Genomic DNA, 22,500 nt, shown 5'->3' with positions numbered 1-22,500 from the left:
GAGCATCTGTTGGTTTGAAAGAGATACGTTTATACTCTATAAAGTTTGTGGTGTGTTGTGGACTATTGAGTTATATTCCATTTGTCGGGTGAAGTAAATGATTTGAGATAAGGTTGGGATGAAAATGTAAAAAGGAGGAGGAGGAGGAGGAGGAGGAGATAGAGTACGATAAGTAATAGGAGGAGAAGGAGTAGAAGGAAGAGAACTAGTAGAAAGATGGAGGAGGAGGAGGAGAACTAGGGTGAGGAGGAGGAAAATAACTAGTAAGAGGAGGAGGAACAGGAGGAAAAAGGAAAAAAGAGCTACTCAGAATTCAAATATGACGTTATGTTGGGATGAATATGAAAAGGAGGAAGAGGAGAAGGAAGAGAGGGAGGAGAGGAAGAATAGAAGGGGGAGGAGGCGGAGGAGGAAAAAGAACAACTATTAATTCAAATATGATGTTAGTCCTCTCCATCTTAGATACCGAATGTCCATCTCTCTCACCTCCTCCACTCCTCCCTCCCTTCTCTCTCTCTCTCTCTCCCTCTCCAGCACTTAAGCTCAAAGCACTCACAGCAAGAGGCCCCGAAACCCACTCACTCACTCTCCCACTCACTCCCTTACTCCCACACGCACTCCTTCACTCCCTCCTTCACCTACACTCTCTGTCTCACTCTTTTCCTTACATACTCACCATTATTCACTCACTCCTTCACTCATTCATTCTCCTTTCCTTACTCCCCTACTCCTTCTTTCATCCTCTCATTTATTCTACTCTCTCTCTCTCTCTCTCTCTCTCTCTCTCTCTCTCTCTCTCTCTCTCTCTCTCTCTCTCTCTCTCTCTCTCTCTCTCACATCCTCACGTATTCACATTCATGCATTTCTTCATTTTCATTCATTTTCCCTCCCTTTCTCTCTCTCCTACTCCCTCTCCCATATTCTTCCTCTCCCTCTTTCATGCTCTCTCTCTCTCTCTCTCTCTCTCTCTCTCTCTCTCTCTCTCTCTCCCTCCCATTTACTCCCACATACTTCCCCTCCTCACTCTCTTAATCGGTCGTTTTGCTACACATTTGGAATCTTTTAGCCTTAGGAGTGTAAAAAATAAAGAAAAAAAAGCCACGAAATTCTCTCTCTCTCTCTCTCTCTCTCTCTCTCTCTCTCTCTCTCTCTCTCTCTCTCTCTCTCTCTCTCCTATCACTCGTTGGGCTTGACACGCAGAAAACATTTGACCTTGAAAGTGCAAAAAACAAAAAAGTAAAAAGAAATAAAAAATGAGGAGGAGCAAAAAGAACATATAAATGAAAATGAAAAGAGGAAGGAAAAAAAGCAAATAAAAATAAGGAAAAGAAAAAAAATCGAAGCGTGAAGATGCCAACTAAATAAATAAAAAAAGAAAGAGAAAAAAGTAGAGGAAAACAAAAAATAAAACAAAAACCGGTAAAAATAACATACATTTAATGACGCGCACACACACACACACACAAAGAAAATCTACATACAATAATAGGAAAAAAAAAAGAGTAAAAAAAATATGAGGACAAACAAAAATATAAACAAAAAAGGAATCCACAGTAACAACGTTTAAATCATTATACACTAAACACATTTTTTTAGAGGTAATGAGAATATGTACAAAGGGGTGAGGGTCGCGCAGGGGGAGGGGGGGGGGAGGGGGGGAAGGGGGGGAGAAGAGAGGAGTAAAGAGGGGAAGAACAGAGTAAAGGGATTTGAGGACTGAAGGAAGGGGAGGAGTTAGGAGGTGAAAGGGGTTGAAAAAAAAGAGTAAAGGGGTTTGAGGAATGAATGGGGTGGGGGGAGAAGGGTGAATGGGAGAAGGGGGGAGTGAAAAGGAAAGAAAGAAGAAAGGAGTTTGAGGAATGAAGGAGGCAGAAGGGGGGAGGATAGGGGAGTGAATAGAGAACAAAACTAAAAGGGGTTGAGAAATAAATGGGTGAAGGAAGAAAGTGGTTCAGATGGGAGAGAGGAGGGAAGGAGACAAGGAGGAGCAGGAAGGGACGGAAGAAGGAGGAAAAGAGTTAAGAAAAGGGACTGAGTAAAGAAAGGATTGTATTTAGATCTAGGAAGGAAAAAGGATGTAAGACTTATGAAGAGCAAGAGAGAGGGTACGAGAAAAGGGATTACTGAAGGGGCGGGGGGGTCGGTGAAGGGGCGGAGAAAACACGGGGCTATATACACCTGACGGAGGACCAGCTCCTGGCACGACACACCTGTCCGGAGCCTCACCTGTCACACTCACGGCCGGCCAAGATCACCCGAACTTGGCCCATATCCTCAAACATTCCGGGGCTCACACACTCACATTTGTTAACCCATTCCTAGAGGTTATTCTGGGTAATTGCATGGGTAGTTTCATGAGCCTAGGGATGGTTTGACAAGGCTTCTGCACCATTAACGTCAAAAACTACTCATGAGAGCCCGATGTCTCTCTTTTGCGGGCATTGGAAATAGTTGATAAGGCTTTAGTAGAGGTTGTGGGTATGTCCAAGGGTAGTTTTATGACAATCCTTCTGCACCATGAATGTCAAAAACTACTCGTGAGAACCCGATTTGTTTACTTTGTGGGCTTAGATAATAGTTGATAAGGCTTTCGTAGAGGTTGTTGTGGGTATTTCCAAGGGTAGCTATATGACAAGGCCTCAACACTATGTATGTGAAAAAAAAACACTCATGAGCACCCAATTAATCTCCTTCGTGGCCTTTGGAAATAGTTGTAGTGAGCGCCAAAGTGTCTGAGTATCGGGCCATTGCACGTTGGTCGGGTTCACAAAAAATGGGAGAGGGAGGAGAAAAAAGGGGAAGTCATGCATACCGCTAACCTAATACTGTGTGGAATGTGACCTTGTTCTTGGGTTTCTTTGTAATACATGAGGTTTAGGGGAATGAGTCTTGCATGGGGACACGGGGCCATGGGGTCATCGGACACAGGGACACATACATATATACACTGGAACTATAGATACGGACGGACACAAAGACACGTAAAGAAATGTAAATCTACTGTAAAATCAGAACGCATTCTAATAAGTGTAACCGTAAATTGAAAGACAGATATACAGATGAAAATACAGCATGGTAGGACATACAGATATACAGGAAAATAGAGACACAGACACCAAAAATAACATACATAGGACACTAGAAAAGGAAAAGATAATTACTGAAAGGGAATAAAAATAGTAATAATAATAAGGAATGGGTAAGCTGGCATGGTAACGAAGGGAGGTAAAATGGACATGGGATGGAAATACACTGGAAATGGGGACACGTGGGGATGGTGATAGAGAAATGGGGGACATGGGTGAGTTTTTTGGGGGACTCACTAATCACAGGAACTATACTTTTAAAGAGGGCAGCACACACACACACACACACACACACACACACACACACACACACACACACACACACACACACACACACACACACACAAACACACACAGACACACACACGCAGTCATTCCTAAGGTTGTTTTTTGCTCCCTCTTTCTCTCAGTTCTTGTCCCATTAACATAAATAATAATAACCAGTGGAGAAAATAAACACACTCAAGAAATGAATGTAAGGTGAAATCTATCATAAACAAACAACAAATAATAAGCAATAATAAACATATCAGATGTACGTATACACAGAACATAAACTAGAGTGTATATATAAAAATAAATTGATAATATAAATACAGGTGAGGATGCGGTGACTAAACACATACAAAAAAAGGTGAATTATAAGTCAACACACACAAAAAAGAATGAGTGGGAGAGAGATGAAGGAGAATGGGATATTAACATGACAAAACTTATTCTGAATACAAATAAAAGAAAAGATGGAAGGGAGGAGAACCACCAGTGTATCCCCCCAAAAAGCAAAAGAGGAAACACAGAAAATGATCAAGTTATGTATCAATGATTTTTAGAAGAAACAAAAGGGCAGAGGGAAATGAAAAATACACTACCTCTGTCCCGAGAAAGCTGTGATTGGTTAGAGAGTTACATCTGCATTATTTAACAAACCCAGTAGGGAAAAGAAGAGTATATAATCGAAGTATTAGTGATGTCTGAATTATGCCATGCGAAACTTGAGATCAGTAGCCAACCCAAATGAGAAGAAAAGAAGTAAAAACGAAGGATGATGGAAGCCACGTTACATATCTGAATTATCGAAGAGATCAGGTATGAATGAAAAAAATATGTATAATGAATGGAAAAAGAAAAACAACAATAAGAAAAAGAGAAAAAAAAACAGGAAACAAGATTAATATTTGTATAAAAGATCGAAAACTTGATAATTGAAAAAAGTTACATCTGGACTATAGTAGATTAAGAACAACTAGGAAAATACAACACAGAGACGTAAAAAAAAGGAAAAAGTGAACCAGAAAATTAACAAACCAAAAAAGTTGAGAAATATAGAAAATTCAAATAAATTACATCTGTATTATCCTACATTAAGAACGATAAAGAAAATACGATATAGAAAAAATACAAAAAACAACAAAACAAAATGAAGCAGAAGAATAATATATGTACCACAAATTAATAGAAAATGGATAAGGAATCAAAATAAGTTACGCCTGGATGATCCTAGAAATCCAGCTGGAGAACCGAGCGATGTTGGTGTAGACGCCGGGGAGATGCTGGCGCGCACACCCGATGCCCCAGCTGACCAGGCCGATGAGGTGCCGCCGCCCATTGTGCTGAAGCGTGAGCGGGCTACCGGAGTCCCCCTGCGGCGCGCCAGGCAAAGAAAACGGGGAGATGTAGCGGGTGACAAGGTGTAAACAGGCTGGGTAATGAACATGTCCCTGCTCTGTTTTTGTTGCTTATTTATGTGTTTAGCTCTGTCTCTATGTCTGTCTCTCTCTATCTCTGTCTCTCTACAAATAAGAATGAGGAGGAGGAGAAGGGAGAAGAGGAACAGTAGAAGGAGGAGGAGAAGATGAAACAAAAACAGAAACGATATAATTATAAGAATGAGGTGGAGGAGAAGGAAGAGGAAGAGTAGAACGAAGTGAAACCATATCTTTTCCCCTCTTCTCTCCCTTTCTCTTCCAGTCTCTCCCCTCTTTTCTCTCCCTTCCCCTCCCTTTCCTCACTTATTTACCTTGTTCCTAATTCCTTCCTTCCTTTGCTCTTTTCTCCCTTCTATCACTTTTTCTCCTCCATACTCTCCCTTCCCTTCTCAATCTTTAATCTTTTCCCTTCCTCTTCTTTCCTTTCTTCTCCTCCCTTCTATCAATTTTCCTTCATACTTTTCCTTCCCTTCTATCTCTCTCCTCCTCTCTTTTCCCTTCCTCCTCTTTCCTTTCTTCTTTCTTCCCTCACGCTCTTTCCTCCCTTCTATCACCTCTTTTTTCTACATACTCTCCCTTCTCCTCTCTCTCCTTCCTTCTTTTCCCTTTTCTTCTCTTTCCTTTCCTCCTCTTTCTTATTTCTACCCCTCACGACCTTTCCTCTCTCTCATTTCCAACCAACCATACATCATAACAGCGAGTGCCAGTGCAAACCAGTGCCAAGCTCCCCGCGCGGCACTGACAGTTCCCACAAGGTCACGTTATACATTTAAACAGTGACACAACACACGCAGACACACATACAAACAAACAACATCGTGGCCAATAAATAACTGAAAGGAAGATCGGTAATGCGTGACAAAATAAACACACACTCAATAAAACGGATTAGTAGAAGTAGTATTAGTATTAGTAGTAGTGGTGGTAGTGGTTGTAGTAGTAGTATATAGAAGTAGTAGTAGTAGTAATTGCTGTAGTAGTAGTAGTAGTAGTAGTAACTCTTAATATACCCACACATACATACATAAACACAGAAAAGAATAAGGAGATAAGGAATACGAGATGTGACTAAAGGATAAACTAGAAATCATGCAAATAAATATCATCTTTGTTTTAGAAAGAGACATAGATAGAGAGACAGAGATAAACAAATAGATAGAGAGCAACAGAAAAAAACATATAGACAGACGTATAAGAGAGATAGAGACAGATATAGAGATAACGATAGACAGAAAAAACGCCATGCTGTATTATATGAACCACAATCCACCGCAACTCAAACAAACAGACGCAACACACCCACAAAACAAAGAGGCAATGTTGCGTGTCCTGCCAATGTTCGTAGCGAGGCGTGACAAATGGATCCCAAGAAAAGGCGGATGAAGAAGGAAGAAGAGAACGCAGGAAATACAGACGGAAAAGAGGGGAAACTGATGAAGAAAGAGACAGAACGAAGGAGACTGAGGAGAATGGAAGAATGGGAATAGGATGAACGAAGGATGCTGAAGGATTGAAAGAAAGAAAAGACGGATGAAGAAGGAAGAAGAGAACGCAGGAAATGTAGACGGAAAAGAGGGGAAACTGATGAAGAAAGAGACAGAACGCAGGAGATTGAGGAGAATGGAGGAATGGGAATAGGATGAACGAAGGATACCGAAGGATTACAAGAAAGAAAAGACGGATGAAGAAGATAAGAACGAGAGTAATGAAGGAAATATGAAGCAAGAAAGTAATTTGCTATATAATGTAAAACAGATAGGCCATATGAGGGAGGATGGAGGAGAGAATATAAGGGGCGAAAACTGAAGCGAAAAGAAAGAAAGTATAAAGAAAGGGGAATGGAGGAATATGGGAGAAACAATAGAGGACGAGACAAAGGGAATATAAATGAGATAAACCACACGAAGATAATATAGGGAAGGGGAAAACGGAGGATAAAGATGGAGGAGACAAAGAAAATATAAACGAAACAAGACATACGAAGGAAGTTTAAGGAAAGGGAGAAGGGAGGAATATAAATGAAAGAACAGGGAATGAGACAGATTCAGCAATAATATATAAACGAAATAAAGAACCTAAAGAAGTATAGGGAATGGGAGAATGAAGAAATATGGAGGAGGATGTTATGATGTATGACTGTTTGGAAATGAGAGAGAAAGGAAAGGTCGTGAGGGGAAAAAGAAGAAAGAGGAAGAAAGGAAAGAAAAGGAAGGGAAAAGAAGGAAGGAGAGAGAGGAGAAGGGAGAGTATGGAGGAAAAAAGGCGATAGAAGGGAGGAAAGAGCGTGAGGGAAGAAACAAGAAATGAAAGAGGAGGAAGGGAAAAGAAGGAAGGAGAGAGAGGAGAAGGGAGAATATGGAGGAAAAAAAGGTGATAGAAGGGAGAAAAGAGCGTGAGGGAAGAAACAAGAAATGAAAGAGGAGGAAGGGAAAAGAAGGAAGGAGATAACAAGGGAGATAAATGAAAAAAAACAGAGGAAGAAGAAGGGAAAAGAAAGGAGGAGATAACAAGGGGGATAAATGGAAAAAACAGAGGAAATATAAGTGAAATAATCCACACGAAGGGGAATATAGGGAACGGTAGAACGCAGGGAAAAGGATCAGAAGGAAGCCGGAAAGGAGTCATAAGCGTCGGATCGCGTGCCGGACAGCGATAGACGAGAAGCGCCTCTAAAATACGGGACACTTTAATTAGGCATCACAGGTGGGCCGCCAAACACGTCCCGCCGCGGAAGCTAAACTAATGGCCGTGTTTGTCTGGCTGTGTGTGTGTGTGTGTGTGGGGGGGGGGGGGGCGCATGGCAAGTCGGCGCGCCCTCTGACTTAAGGAAATGAAAGAAAAAAAAAAGAAAAAGAATGAGGTAGGGAGTGATTAATGGTGTTTTTTTTGTTTTGTTTTGTTGTTAATTGTTATTTATGAGTGTGTTTGTTTGTGTGTGCGTTTATTCTTTTATGTACGTACGCAGGGTTGAGACGATTTATCTTAGAGATTTGTAAAGTTATATTTCGTTTTTTAATCGTGTTGTATTATTATGATGTTACTAATCTTATTTTTATTCTTATTCTTTGTTTCTGTTGCTGTTTCTATTTGTTTCTTTATCTATATTTCTCTTTTCCTTTCTTTTCTCTTTTTCTTATTCTTTTCTCTTAATTATCATTACTACAACTATTACTACTACTATAACTACTACTACTACTACTACTACTACTACTACTACTATTACTACTACTCCTACTACCACTACTACTACAACTATCCTCCTCCTCCTCCTCCTCTTCCTCCTCCTCCTCCTCTTCCTCCTCCTCCTCCTCTTCCTCATCCTCCTCTTCCTCATCCTCATCATCCTCATCATCCTCATCATCATCATCATAATCTCCACCGTCACAACCTACCTCGCCACACAGGAACGAACATAAGACGGCCAATCAGAGTGTTTACCTGTCCCCAAACACACGGGTGCGCTACGAGTTATACTACAGGTGCAAGCTTAGGCAATTAGTCACCTCCCACTCCGCCTATAATTAACGGCGCACCTGGCTATTTCAATCAAGATGAGGAGGAGGAGGAAAGGAGATGGAGCGGGCCGCGGGGTTCCTCCAGACAATGATCTTAATGTCTTAATGCGCACTAAATCAAGGTTGTGTAGTCCTTCTCCTCTCTATGGCGTCTCCTTAGCTCCCTCGTAAATCACCTCTATTCAAGTGTTTCCCGTTTGCGTCTTAATTATGGTGCGTCGTTTAAGGTTTTTGTGTGCAGAGTAAGATAGGAGAACGTAGATGATTTATAGGACACGCAGAAAGGAATAGACGAAATAGGGGAGATAGGAAATAAGTGTGGATAGAGAAACGAGAATAGGACACGGAAAAAAGTAAAGAAATGGCAAACTGTGAAAATATGATTAAGATACAAAATATAAGAGTAAACAAAGATGATTTATAAGACACGCATAAAGGAATAGACGAAATAGGGGAGATAGGAAATAAGGGTGGATAAGGAAAGGAGAATAGGAGACGAAAAGAAAAAAGAAATGTAAAACTATGAAAATAAGATAAAGATACAAAATATAAGAGAGTAAAATAGGAAAACAAAGATGAGTTATAGGACATGCAAAAAGGAATAGACGAAATAGGGGAGATAGGAAATAAGGGTGGATAAGTAAACGTGAACAGGAGACGAAAAAGAGTAAAAAAAATGGAAAACTATGGAAAGAAGATAGGTAAAAAGTATAAGATAAAGAGAGTAAGATAGGAATACAAAGATAAGTTATAGGACATGCAAAAAGGAATAGACGAAGCAGGGCAGATAGGAATAAAGATGGATAGGGAAACGAGAATAGGAGGCGGAAAAAAAGTTAAAAAAATGAAAAACTGAAAATAAGATAGATAAAAAGTATAAGATAAAGAGAGTAAGATAGGAATACAAAGATAAGTTTTAGGACATGCAAAAAGGAATAGAAGAAGTGGAGCAGATTGGAAATAAAGACGGATAGGGAAAAGTAAATTGGACACGAAAAAAAGTAAAACATGGAAAACTACGAAAATAAGGAAGAAAGGAAAAAATGATCAGATAATCTAGTTTAAGCTGCTTGTGGTGTTCCTGTTATACCTGTTTGCTCTGATTGATAATAATTATGCTACTTCGCTTCGCCTAGTTAAGTGTTTTTGTGTGTGTCTTTTGAGGTTCAGTTCGTCACGTTGATTTATAAGTGTCCTGATTTAGGTTTTAATTTATTCTTTACTGCTTGTGGATTTCCTGCTATACCTGCTTGCTCTGAGTGATAATAATTGTGTTACTTAGCTTCGCCTCGTTTAATGTTTTTGTGGGTCCTTATGTTCGGACGTTGATTTGTATGTGTCCTAATTTAGAATTCAATTTAGTCTTTGGTGCGAGTGGTTTTCTAGCTAAACCTGTTCGCCTTGATTGATAATAATTATGTTCCCTCGCTCCGCTGGTTATAGTGTTTATGTGAGTCTTAAGGTTTCGTTCTTTATGTTAATTCATAGGTAGTTTTCCTGCTACCTGTTTGCTTTGATTGATACTTATGTGGTTCATGAATATATATCGGGCCCACACGCGGTAAAGAATATACGGTGAGCTGCCAAGATAAAATAAGGAAGATGATAAGAAAATAATCCTGAATATCTTGCTCCTGTTAATGAAAAAAATATCAGAAATAAATAATCGACTTGGATGCAAAATTACCATATAAATGATGAATTTGTATACGAGTCAAGGCACAGGTAGTTAATGGTTGCTTTGGGATTTAATTAAGTCTTCGCTGCAAATGGTTTTCATGCTAAATGTTCGCTTTGAGTTGACAGATACGAGTGTTGTTTAATGATCTCAATCACATATACGGGAGAGAATACACAACCAATTGCTAAGACAGACAACAACAACAACAACAAAAATAATCGAATTTAGTACCGGAGTTACCTTGATAATACTAAATTTCTACACGAATCCAGTCACCGGTAATTGACTGTACAGGTATTCAGGTAAAAAGTGCGAGCTCAGGTCTCAGGTAGTTTTCTGCGATTACATTTGTTTATTGAAGAAGATAAGGGGAAGGTGTCAGAGTTCAAGGAAAGGTCAAAGTCAGTTCAAAAAGGTCACTGAGGGTTAGGAACAATTTCAGTGTGAAGACAAGGTTAAGGTCAGATTCAGAAGGTCATCTTAAGTAGTTCAGGTCATGTACACGTCATAGAAGCTACACTTGCATACATACACACATACATACACACATCCTCTCCATCCCCAACGCACACTTACAAAAACACATAAAAACAACACTCGCATACAAATACACACACACATGAAAACACATAAACACACACACACACACAAGCACAACACAACACGAGGTAACACAAGCACACAAACACCAACCAAATGTACACCACAAACAACACATACACACAAAAAAACATGCAGTTGGAGAAGCAAGGCAAAAACAAACAACACAAAAAGTAACACCCGTGCAACACAAACACCAAATCTAAACCACATACACACACAAATAAGAGCAAGCAGTAGAACAAGAACACCAGTTGAATTAAAATATTTATACACACACACACACACACACACACACACACACACACACACACACACACACACACACACACACACCACACATGCAGGCACACGCACACCCCCACACGGCAAGTCAGGTCAAGGAGGGGTCACACACGGGGGTCAGAGGTTACGTGAGTCAGGAAGGGCAGTCGTTTAGGTCTTTAGCTTCTTGTCGATCCAGTCAAGGAACATGGTCACGTTGGTGTACACGCCCGGCAGGTTGGTCCGTCCGCAGGCAATGCCCCACGACACCAGCCCCACCAAATTGGCCTTCCCGTCCCTCTTCACTGTCATGGGTCCGCCTGAGTCTCCCTGCAACGTAATGGTCCAGCCGGGGAGAGGTGTGAGTAGGGAAGGAAAGCAAAAGAGTCCGCGTCGCAAGTGTGGGATGTAATAAAAGTTAAAAAAAATCACCACCAGAAATGAGAAAGGCGAGATTCCAGCCGAGAGGAGGTGTGAGTGGGAAGGTGAGACATTTATAGATATTTACTTCTCCGGTGATATGATAGTTAAAAGATTCACCGCCAGGGATGATAAGGAAGAGATTTTGTACTGTAATATGAGATAGGTGCAAATAGGGGAGTTAAAAAGTCTCTCCTATATCTCTCTCACCGATTACCAAGTGTGTGAAAGACGAGTGAGGTTAAGATAAAACATGAATATTTACAAAGGAATTATATAAAAGCACACTGTAATGCATAGGTGTCGATGGGAACAATTATATACAAAACATATAAAGATGCTTGTGAAAAAGAAAATATAAGAAAACACACGAAGAATGAAATGAATGAATGAATGAGGAATGAAAAAAATAAGAAAATGAAGAAAGGATGAATAAAGAAAATGTAGAAAGCAAAATGAAAAGTGTTAATGAAGGTTGAGGATGAAAAATAATGTGAATAAAAACGATGAAATGAAAATGATGAAAGGAAAATATAAAGTACCAGAGAAGATTATGAGGAGAACAGAAATGAATAAAACTAAAGAAAGGAAAATGTGAAGTGCAAAAGGTCAATGGATGAAAAACGACGTCAATAAAAACTAAATGAATGCGTGTTTATACCGATCATTACACGTCCCCAAGGCTGATGTTTGGCGTACTCAGGAGGATGATTTATGGGAAGGGAAAGACACACTTGCAGGATGGCTGACAGACGGCAGGAAGTTGGCGTTCTCAAGAGGAAACAAGGAAACACTCAGTCACATGTTATTAAGACTTTACACCCGGAGTCAAGGTTAGGGATTACTCTTGACTGACAAAGTATGAATGAATGAATACCCGAATGGCTGATTGACTGACTGTATGAATGAATGAATAACTATTTGACTAACTGACGTTGACTAGCTGATACTGACTAACTACAGTGACAGAGTTGACTAATTATTGACTGACTGACTTTTTTTTACAGTAGAGGAGACAGTGCAAAGGCGTAAAAAAAAAGAAAATAATGAAAAAAAGCCCGCTACTTACTGCTCTCATCCTCCCCAAATGATTAACTGACTGAAAGAGTAATTTTCTTAACTTCACTAATAGACCTCACTGACTGACTGAATGAATGACTATGAGAATACCTGAATAATCAAATGATCGAATGACTGACTGAATGAATGATTGACTGATTGACTTGACTGACTGACTACTTAAGAGGCTGAATGACTTTTACACTTACTCAATTTGATTTAAATAAGAAGAAAAATTTGGAAATGGGAGAATGGTGATTAGAAATTTAGTTATGTATATAAATAGTTCGTAATAGTGCTTCGTATTATAAAAAGTTAGAAAAGCATTAAAAAAAGGTATTATTTTCAGAGATACCTTGTGACAATAACTGCGAAGATTAATAATAATCGGTGTATTTACAAAGTTATATTATAGGCATTAGTTGGTACCCCCAGCATTTTTTTTCAATACACACAAACACACACACACACACACACACACACACACACACACACACACACACACACACACACACACACACACACGCACAACTTTCGCGTGCAATCATATATACACATCATGATATATTTACAAACCAATCAATTATAACACACGCACAATCACACACACACACACACACACACACACACGCACACACACACACACACACACGCACACGCACACGCAAGCCCCTCCCCTCTACCCCTCCCCCCCACCACACAACCAAACACACACCTTTCACTCAACCACAAAACACACACCGAACACACCCCATTTAAAACACACAAACACACCTAAACCCACCCTAGACACACCTTTAATCAATACTCCCTCCCGCACAGGTAAAGAACAAACAGGTGGATAACAAGGTAAAGGTCAACCCCCAGCAGGTAAGAAGAGAGCACCCACCTGGCAGCTGTCCTTCCCTCCATCCTTGTACCCGGCGCAGAGGAACACGTCGTAGATCGTCTCCCGCCGCCCCGCCTCCTTGAACCACGATTGACACACGTCGTTGCGAAGGACCTCCACGTCGACCTCCTGCAGGATCTCTGGGGTGGAAGACACGCCTGCGGAAGGATGTGAGGATGAGAAAAGGTGTTTGTAAAATTGGGAACGGAGGGAAGTGACGGAGAAGGTGGAAGGAAAGGAGGAACTTACACAAACAACACATTCTTACACACCCATTCCATTTCTCAGCTTGCATTCCTCACTATAGCAACACAGCGTCACTAAGAGTACTATCATACCTTCCCGTAGCAACACAACACCTCACAACACCACAAACAACAATTGAATCACCCCACCAAACAGCAAAACACAACACCAACAGCGTCACAACAACCTCAGCAACACACCCCAAACACCGTCTCATATCCCCCTATCACAACACAACTCACAACACCACAAACAACAATTCAATCACCCCAACACACCCCATCAACGCACCATGGTTCAAACGCCCCCAGCCCGTGACGGTGCCGTAGTCGCCGACGAAGGACTCATCTTGGTTGGGCAGACACACGGGGATGATGTGCTCCTTGAAGACGATCTTGCGCTTCACCTTGACCAGCGCCACGTCGTTCTGGAAGTCCGCCGCCTTGTAGTCCGGGTGCACTTCCTTGCGGTCCACCTCGTAGTCCTCGTGGGGGAGCCTCTCGTTCTGCTTCCTCACGTTCCATTCCCCGAGACGGACCTTCATGCTGCTGCTCGGCGTCCTGGAGGTTGAGGGAGGAAAGGAAAGGGGGTCAAGGGTTGTAATGCGTCTACTGAAGGGTTGACGTCCTGGAGGTTGAGGGAGGAAAGGAGAGGGGGTCAAGGGTTGTAATGCGTCTACTGAAGGGTTGACGTCCTGGAGGTTCAGGGAGGAAAGGAAAGGAGGTGAAGGGTTATGATGCGTCTACTGAAGGGTTGAGAAGTTTTTTTAAGCCCAGTAAATTTACTTTGATGCGTCTACTGAAGGGTTGAGAAGTTTTTTTAAACCCAATAAATTTACTTCAAAGTCTGATAAGGTTGATTAAGCTTACAAATTGTTCAGTATAAAGGCTGAGAAGGGTGCAAATCGTTTAAAGGCTGAGAAAGGTTGTTAAGCGTACAAAGAGTTCTCTTTTAAAAGGCTGAGAAGGGTTATCACTAGGGCACTGATCGTTTACTTGAAGGGTTGAGATGGAATACAAAGGGCACTAATCGTTCTCTTTAAAGGCTGAGAAGGGTTATCACTAGGGCACTGATCGTTTACTTGAAGGGCTGAGAAGGACTAAGGACTAAGGGCACTAATCGTCCTCTTTAAAGGAGGAGAAGGGTTAAAAATCGTTTACCTCAAAAGCCCAGAATGGTTATATGTAAAAAATTGTTCCCTTATCAGATTAAGATGGGCCACATAACCTACAAATTGCTCTTTAATATCAACAAGCCAAGGTGGAAGAGAGTTAAAAATCGGTTACCTCAAAAGTCCTGAATGGTTATATGTAAAAAAAATATTCCCCTATAACTTAAATGGGTCACAAAACGTACATATTAATTAACTAACGGAATTGCTCCCTTATAACAGGCCAAGGTGGGTTACAAAAAACATGTATCAAAGACTGAGAACGGCTACCAAACGAACCCTAATTTTGAAGGCTGGGATGGCTTACAAATCATACAAAACATTTATCAAGGACTACAACGCGTGCTTTCTTTCTTTCTTTTTGTTTCTTTTTTAGGAGCAGCGAGTAGCGGGCTTTTTTTTTTATTATTGTTTTCTTTTTTTGTGTGCCCTTGAGCTGCCTCCTTTCTTGTAAAAAAAAAAAAATGCACATCCCTTGCGTTAAAAAAATAAACTGAGAAGAGTCACATCACTTACACTTCAAGGGCTGAGAATAGTTACAAAAAGGAAGCTTCTAAAACAAACAAGGAGGCTTTACCATGGCACTTCTTTTAGCCACGTTATGAATGATGTTTGAAAGTCGAGTCGGTGGGAAAGAGGCGAGTTCACACGTCTCTCAGCTAGGACAAGCGTTACCATATTCTCGTACTCCGAACGTTGCACTTATCACTTGTAGACCCAAAACTGTCGTACCCACAAAAGTACCGATATCCAATTAAAGTTATTGTTAAAACCGTTGATTATTGATGTTTTCTTGTAGGACACACCTCCCGAAATTGACCCCTCATTCGGCCACCTCTTTGGATTTTTTTTTAGGAGCAGCGAGTAGCGGGTTTTTTTTTATTGTTTCTTTTTTTTGTGTGTTCCCTTGAGCAGTCTCCTTTGTCCAGTTCAGTAGTAGGCGTGGGATTGGCTTTGTAACGGCTGTTGTAAAAAAAAATATGGGTCAGAAACCGGTAAACACACTGCGCTAAGTACAACAATCTGGTAACGTTGGTGAGGACGCGAGAGTTTATGTCGCGGCCGTTTCTCAGGCAAATGAGGACAAATTACAGCGACCCTCATTTCTCAAGGCGACGGAGACGAGTTGGCGTGTTCCCCGCGCTGAGAAGAGGAAGGTAAACACGACTCGCTCAACACCGAACACTCGCAAAACACAAGAGTTGAAATACACTAAACTTAGGTTGGTATTTTAAGACACTTTCGCTTCTCACATGAGCTATTTCTAAAGGTCAAAGAGGGCGTCAGTCGGGTTCTAATCAGTGTTTCTTCAGGTCAGTGGTACAGAAGAAGGGTCAAACTACTACCGGGGTCATAAAACTACTCCTGGAAATGCCCTCAACTCCTACGAAAACCTTGTCAAATAAGTGTTCTTCTTGGGCGTCGAAATGTCTTATAATGCGACCCACAGAGCCCCGCAGATTAAGCAAGAGGAGGGGAAGTGTACTGAAAAGAGATTGGTTTACTAAGTGAGTGTAAGACTTGGATGAGTGTTACTTTGAAGAGAACAGACATATTGAAAGGGCCGTGGATTTAGCAAGAGGAGAGAAAGTGTACTGAAAAGAGATTGGTGTACTAAGTGAGTGTAAGACTTGGATGAGTGTTAACTTGAAGAGAACAGACATACTAAAAGGGCCGTGGATTTAGCTAGAGGAGGCAAAAACTATACCGAAATGCGTTTGTGGTGCTGAGTTGAGGACAAGGATGAATGCAAGCTTGGTGTGACTCTCTGAAGACTGAATGTTAATAGAGTAGAATGCACAAAGACACTGACCAGTCTGAATGTCTAGAAAGAGGAGGTAGATAGACATATATACAAAGGGGGAGGAAAGAGGTTGTTTGAGTGGAAATGAGGAAGATTTTAATAATGATGAATTTTAGTATTTTAGAAATGTTCGAGTACTCTGAACAGTCTGAATGTTGAGTTGGACGTATATACCCTCTAAAAAAAGGGAGTTAACATCTGGCCTGTCTTATTTATATTTCGGGAGTATCCTTCTTTTTGCATAGGCCTAGCTCTGCCTCCCTTACCACATTAAAAAAAAAAACTAGGTTAAGTAAGCATGCTGCCTGTTTCTACCCACTACATATTTAAACACGGAAAACTCATTACTTCTTGACGTGTGCGCTACTTGGCCAGTCTGAGGAGAGCGCCAAGTTACGCCACGGCCAGCCCTCAAGGTTATTGGGTTACCGTGCCGGCCAGGTCCCGCGGCGAGGGTGAGCACCAGCATTGTCAAATTATCGTATTAGCCACATATCGTATCTATCATTTTTATTCCTCAAACTCTCGTACCTACACAAGTAACGTGAGAAAATCAAAGTTAGTGCTAAAACTGTTGAATATTGATGCTTTTCTTTCTTTGTTGTTATAGTTATCGGTCAGCAACTACGGAAATGAAGTGCGATGAGTACGATAATTTGGCAACGCTGGTGAGTACGTCTTCGGTCGCTTGAGCCTGAGGTCGGGGTACTCTCAGACGGTTCAGCCCCTCACATCAACCATTTCCACAGGGCGAAAAGGAGATTAATCGTATTCTAATGAGTGTGCTTTTAGGTTAATAGTACAGAGGAATGATTAGACTACCACAAAGGTTATATAAGTACCCCTGGAAATACTCTCAGACGGTTCAGCCTCTAACATCATCTACTTCCAAAGCCCGAAAAGAAGATCAATCGGGTTCTAATAAGTGTGCTTTTAGGTTAATGGTACAGAGGAATGATTAGACTTTTTTTTACAACAACTCACAAAGGGTATTTTATGAGTCTAGAAATACTCTGATAGGGTTCAGCCTCTAACATCATCTCCAAAGCCTAAAAAGCACTTCTATGGGTATTTTTATGAGTCTAGTGATAGTTTGATAGGGTTTCTGCATCATGAGCCTAAAAAGCACTTCTATGGGTATTTTTATGAGCCTAGTGATAGTTTGATAGGGTTTCTGCATCATGAGCCTAAAAAGCACTTCTATGGGTATTTTTATGAGCCTAGTGATAGTTTGATAGGGTTTCTGCATCATGAGCCTAAAAAGCACTTCTATGGGTATTTTTATGAGCCTAGTGATAGTTTGATAGGGTTTCTGCATCATGAGCCTAAAAAAACACTCATGACAACCCGACTAATCTCCGTAGTGGCCTTGGGAAATAGTTGAAGTGACAGCCGAGCATTAGATCATACGAGCCTAATAAATTACACTCCTAATTCGTCTGTATAAGTTGTGGATATTTCTATGGGTATTTTTATGAGCCCAGTGATGGTTTGACAAGGCTTCTACATCATGAATCTAAATAAACACTAACGACAACCCGACTAATCTCCTTCGTGGCCTTGGGAAATAATTGAGTGACAACCGAAAGCATTAGATCATACGAGCCTAATAAATCACACTCCTCATTCGTCTATTTAAGTTGTGGGTATTTCCATTGACATTTTCTATTTCTTTTTCTTTTTACACAGAGAAATCAGTTCAAGGGCATAAAAAAAGGAAACAAATGTGAAAAAAAGCCTGCTACTCACTGCTCCTAACCTAGTGATAGTTCGACAAGGCTTCTACATCATGAATCCAAAAAAACACTCACGACAGCCCGACTAATCTCCTTTGTGGCCTCTGAAAATAGTTGATGTAAGAGAAGAAAGCGTCGGAGAATACCAACCTCCTCTGAGTGTCAACCGGCGGGCGATGCTTTGACGTTTTTTGTTTGGGTTTATTTCTCCGTAATGAACGCGCGAGACATAACTTGTTGACATAACGTTCCGCGGCGCCGCTCGGGACGGACACAAACTCTCGCTGCAAACCTTTAAATAAAATGGAACGAGGCAAAGAGGTTCCAAGTTTTCCAATATGGTTCGCCGCGAGATGAAATTAACAGAGAAAATATATAGAAGTGTAATAATGAAGCAGAGGAAACGAGATGGAGCAGAAAGAGAAATGGAGGGAAGGAAAGAGCGCTGGATGTCTTTGAACTTAATTAAATGAAACAAAACTTAAATCAATGAAAAATTAATTACTACGGTTTGCCGCGTGATTAAGTAAGGAGTGTAATAATGAGAGAGAGAGAGAGAGAGAGAGAGAGAGAGAGAGAGAGAGAGAGAGAGAGAGAGAGAGAGAGAGAGAGAGAGAGAGAGAGAGAGAGAGAGAGAGAGAGAGAGAGAGAGAGAGAGAGAGAGAGAGAGAGAGAGAGAGAGAGAGAGAGAGAGAGAGAGAGAGACATACAGCATGGTTGGAAGTGACCAAAACAATATGCACGAAGGGAAAAAAAACAGGAAAAAAGTTATATGAAAGGAGGAGAAGGAAGGAGGAAAAGAAGAGAAAGAATGAGAACGAGAAGGAGGAAGAGAGGGAGGGGAGAAGAAGGACAGAGAGGGAAGACAAGGAAAAGGGAGACAGAGAGAGGGAGGAAAGGTGAGGAAGAATGAAGCAGAATGGAAAAAGGAACGCGATCATTTTTTAACCTAATGGACGTGCACAAAAATAAATCAATACAAATATAACTTCGCCTAGTATAGCGGGCAGCAGAAAAGTGTTACGCGCTGCCATTTCAAAGGCTGAGAAGGGTTACAAGGCGCTCATTTGATGTCCAGTTAGCCGCTGACGGATGGGACACACGAACCTCAGGACGTATTCTTAAACACACCGGCGCCCCAGCACACATACTTGACAAGGCTTTCGTATGAGTTTCGGGCATTTCCAAGGGTAATTTATTGACCCTAGTGGTAGTTTGACCCTTCTTCTGTGGCATGAACCTACAAAAACACTCATTAGAACCCGACTGATCGCATTTTTGGTCTTTGGAAATAGTTGATGTGAGAGTCGGAACTGTCTAAGAATACCAACCTCAGACGCCCAGTAGACTCACGAGACTCACGCCGACAATACGGACGTCACATACCACAGGCCAGGAAATGGTTGGTCACTGAAGGGGGATGTGCTTCGCCTCGTCACGTAAGACAAAAGACACACGAAAAGAAGACTAGAAATACACAGAGGGCAGCGAGCACTCGTCTGTTTGAATCTCTAAAGAATGGAAATTTGAAACAGAAGACTCACGAAGACTTACGAACAGGATGGTCACTGAAGGGGGACAAATGTGCTTCGCCTCGTCACGTAAGACAAAAGACACGAAAAAAGAGACTAGAAATACACAGAGGGCAGCGAGCACTTGTCTGTTTAAATCTCTAAAGAATGGAAATTTGAAACAGAAGACTCACGAAGACTCACGAACAGGATGGTCGGCCGAGTGGTCACTGGTCAGCGTGGTGCGCCCTAGGTTCGACCCCCACTGAAGGAGGCTGACAATTTCCAACCATCGCCGAGTGGAGGAAGATTACCTACATGCTGCCCAGATCTTCAGTCAACTCTAACCAGCGACTTCGAGCAGTTTCCTTTACCGTAAAATAAACGTAATACTTAACCACACCAATAAGAGATACCGCCATGACACTGAGAGGAGGAGGAGAAGGAAGAGAGGGAAGAGAGGGAAGCCAAGAAATGTAGTGGGGAGTGAAAAGAGGAAGAGGAGGATAAACGAAGGGAAGAGAAAGGAAGGGGATTAATTAACCAAAACCTGAACTACACAGCCCAGTACGTAGGCTTTGGTATCACGGGTAATCGCTGTTTGATGGTCAATTAATCTATATCGAAAAATGCAAATATGAGCTCGTAAAAAGAACTTGGCAAGATACCGGACGACGAGAGGCAAGACTTAACTAAACCCTGAGCTACAAACCCCCAATACTTAAACCTTCGTGTCACGGGTAATGGCTTCTTGGAGGTTATTAAGGTCTCATATTATTAAACATTTCGTGACTCACACACATACATTTGATAAGGCTTTCGTAGAGGTTGTGCGTATTTCCATTATGAGTTTTGTGTGCCCAGTGATAGTTTGACAAGGCTTCTCCATCTTGAATGTGATAAAACACTCACGAAAACCCAATTTATCTCCTCTGTGTCCTCTAGAAGTATTTGTTGTGAGAGCCGAACGCGTCAGAGAAAACGGACTTAATACTCAAACATTTCGGCGCCCAAGCACATGCATTTGACAAGGCTTTTCATGGGAGTAGTGGGCACTTTCATGGGTAGTTTTATGACCTTGGTGATAGTTTGACAAGGGCTCTGTACCATGAACGTAAAAAATACTCATGGGACTACGTGTAATCTCCTTTTTGGCCCTTAGAAATATTTATTGTGAGAGCCGAAAACGTCAGAGAAAACGGGCCTTCGTAACTCTGCATCCAACCAAGGCGATTGTAACAGAAAACGGCACTTCATCGGGGTGACTTACGAGTAGACGCAGTGGGCGGCGGTCACAACCCACCACTCGTTGAGGATGGCCCCGCCGCACGCTATCCTCCTGCTCAAAAACGACTCCTTGATGATCGCGACCTGCCAGGGATGAGTGCCGAACGCCGTGTCACTACCGCCCACGATTCTGTTGGTCCGCGAGTATGTTTCCCCGCAGCCTGAAACAGAAGAAAAGACACATTAGAAGGTGATTGATGTGCACGGAAAGGTCTTAAGAACGGAGGTACAGGATTTTTTTTTTTTAACAGCAAAAGGGCATAAAAAAGGAAACATATGGAAAAAAAGGAAAGGGTCTTAAGAACGGAGGTACATGATTTTTTTTTTTTAAAGCAAAGGAGTCAGTTCAAGGGCATAAAAAAAAAAGGAAACAAAGATGGAAAAAAAGGCCCCTAAAAAGAGTTAGAGGAGTGGCCAAAAGTGTCGGTTTTAAATAGTGAAAAAGTTTAAGGTTGTTCATTTTCAGCCTGCAACGGGAAAAATAGATGCATACGATAATGATAAGATAAGAATAAGATGAATGATGTGTGGATCGCATTTTAGGCCGGAATGGTCTACAGAATGGGAGGTATAAGCGTATTGGTTTCAAATTATGTGGGCATGTATAAGATATCCACCCCGGGAGTCTAGTACAACGGGGAAAACTTACACATATGAAAAGGAGTGATGTGTAAGGCAGTGATCTAGTCTGGAAGGGTCCTAAGAACGGGAAGGATAGGAGTGTTGGTTTTAAAAAGTGTGGACAAGTTAAAGGCAGCTCCCTCGGCAGTCTACAACGGGAAAAAGACACATAAGAAGATAAATTATGTGTATGGGTGTGTTCTAATCTCGGAGGGTCTTAGGAAGGAAGGTATAAACATGTTAGTTTTAAATAGTGTGGAAGTGCTTAAAGGTAGGTCGCTCGGAGTCTTCAATAGGAAAAAACAGACACATTAGAAGATAAATGATATGTATGGGTGTGTTCTAATCTGGGAGGGTCTTAGGAAGGAAGGTATAGACATGTTAGTTTTAAATAGTGTGGGAGTGTTTAAAAGTAGGTCCCTCGAAGTCTTCAATGGGTAAAACAGACACATAAGAAGATAAACGATGTGTATGTGTTCTATGTAATCTGGGAGGGTCTTAGGAAGGAAGGTATAGGCATGTTAGTTTTAAATAGTGTGGGAGTGTTTAAATGTAGGTCCCTCGGAGTCTTAAATAGGAAAAAGACACATTAGAAGATAAATGATATGTATGGGTGTGTTCTAAGCTGGAATGGTCTGGAGCAGCGTTACCAAATTATCGTACTCAGCCACGCAACACATTATATTTTCCAGTTTCCGACTCACAGCTATCGCAAACAAACACCAGTAAGTAACGCTTTTAACGATAACTTTAACTGTAATCTCGTTATCTGTGTGGGTAGGAGAGTTTTGGGCCCTGGAACTGATAAATGCGATGTTTTGAGTACGAAAATATGGTGACGCTGGTCTGGAGGAAGGGAAAGTAGAGGCCTGTTCATTTGTTAGGTGTGGGCATGTTAAAGGTA

At 41.4% G+C, this 22,500-nt stretch overlaps 1 protein-coding gene across 8 annotated transcripts in view; it reads right to left on the bottom strand.

Annotated features, from left to right (window-relative positions):
* Positions 1–1,420: 1,420 nt before the first annotated feature.
* The window catches only part of LOC126983984 (serine proteinase stubble-like), a 145,804-nt gene continuing 124,724 nt past the window's right edge, over positions 1,421–22,500 (bottom strand). For 7 of the 8 annotated variants that reach the window (XM_050837269.1, XM_050837268.1, XM_050837272.1 and 4 more), the window contains 4 exons: positions 20,959–21,136; positions 13,758–14,026; positions 13,221–13,378; positions 1,421–4,726 (listed from right to left, as the gene is read on the bottom strand). In XM_050837269.1, the coding sequence (XP_050693226.1) occupies positions 4,568–4,726; positions 13,221–13,378; positions 13,758–14,026; positions 20,959–21,136 (764 nt within the window). In that variant the 3' untranslated portion in view covers positions 1,421–4,567. Of the gene's footprint in view, positions 4,727–10,985; positions 11,183–13,220; positions 13,379–13,757; positions 14,027–20,958; positions 21,137–22,500 lie in introns of all 8 variants that reach the window. The other variant, XM_050837270.1, reaches the window with a different exon arrangement.

Source organism: Eriocheir sinensis, chromosome 55, assembly GCF_024679095.1.
Source record: "Eriocheir sinensis breed Jianghai 21 chromosome 55, ASM2467909v1, whole genome shotgun sequence".
Lineage (NCBI taxonomy): Eukaryota > Metazoa > Arthropoda > Malacostraca > Decapoda > Varunidae > Eriocheir > Eriocheir sinensis.
Note: the sequence above shows the minus strand (reverse complement) of the source record. Positions and strands in the feature narration are given on the sequence as shown.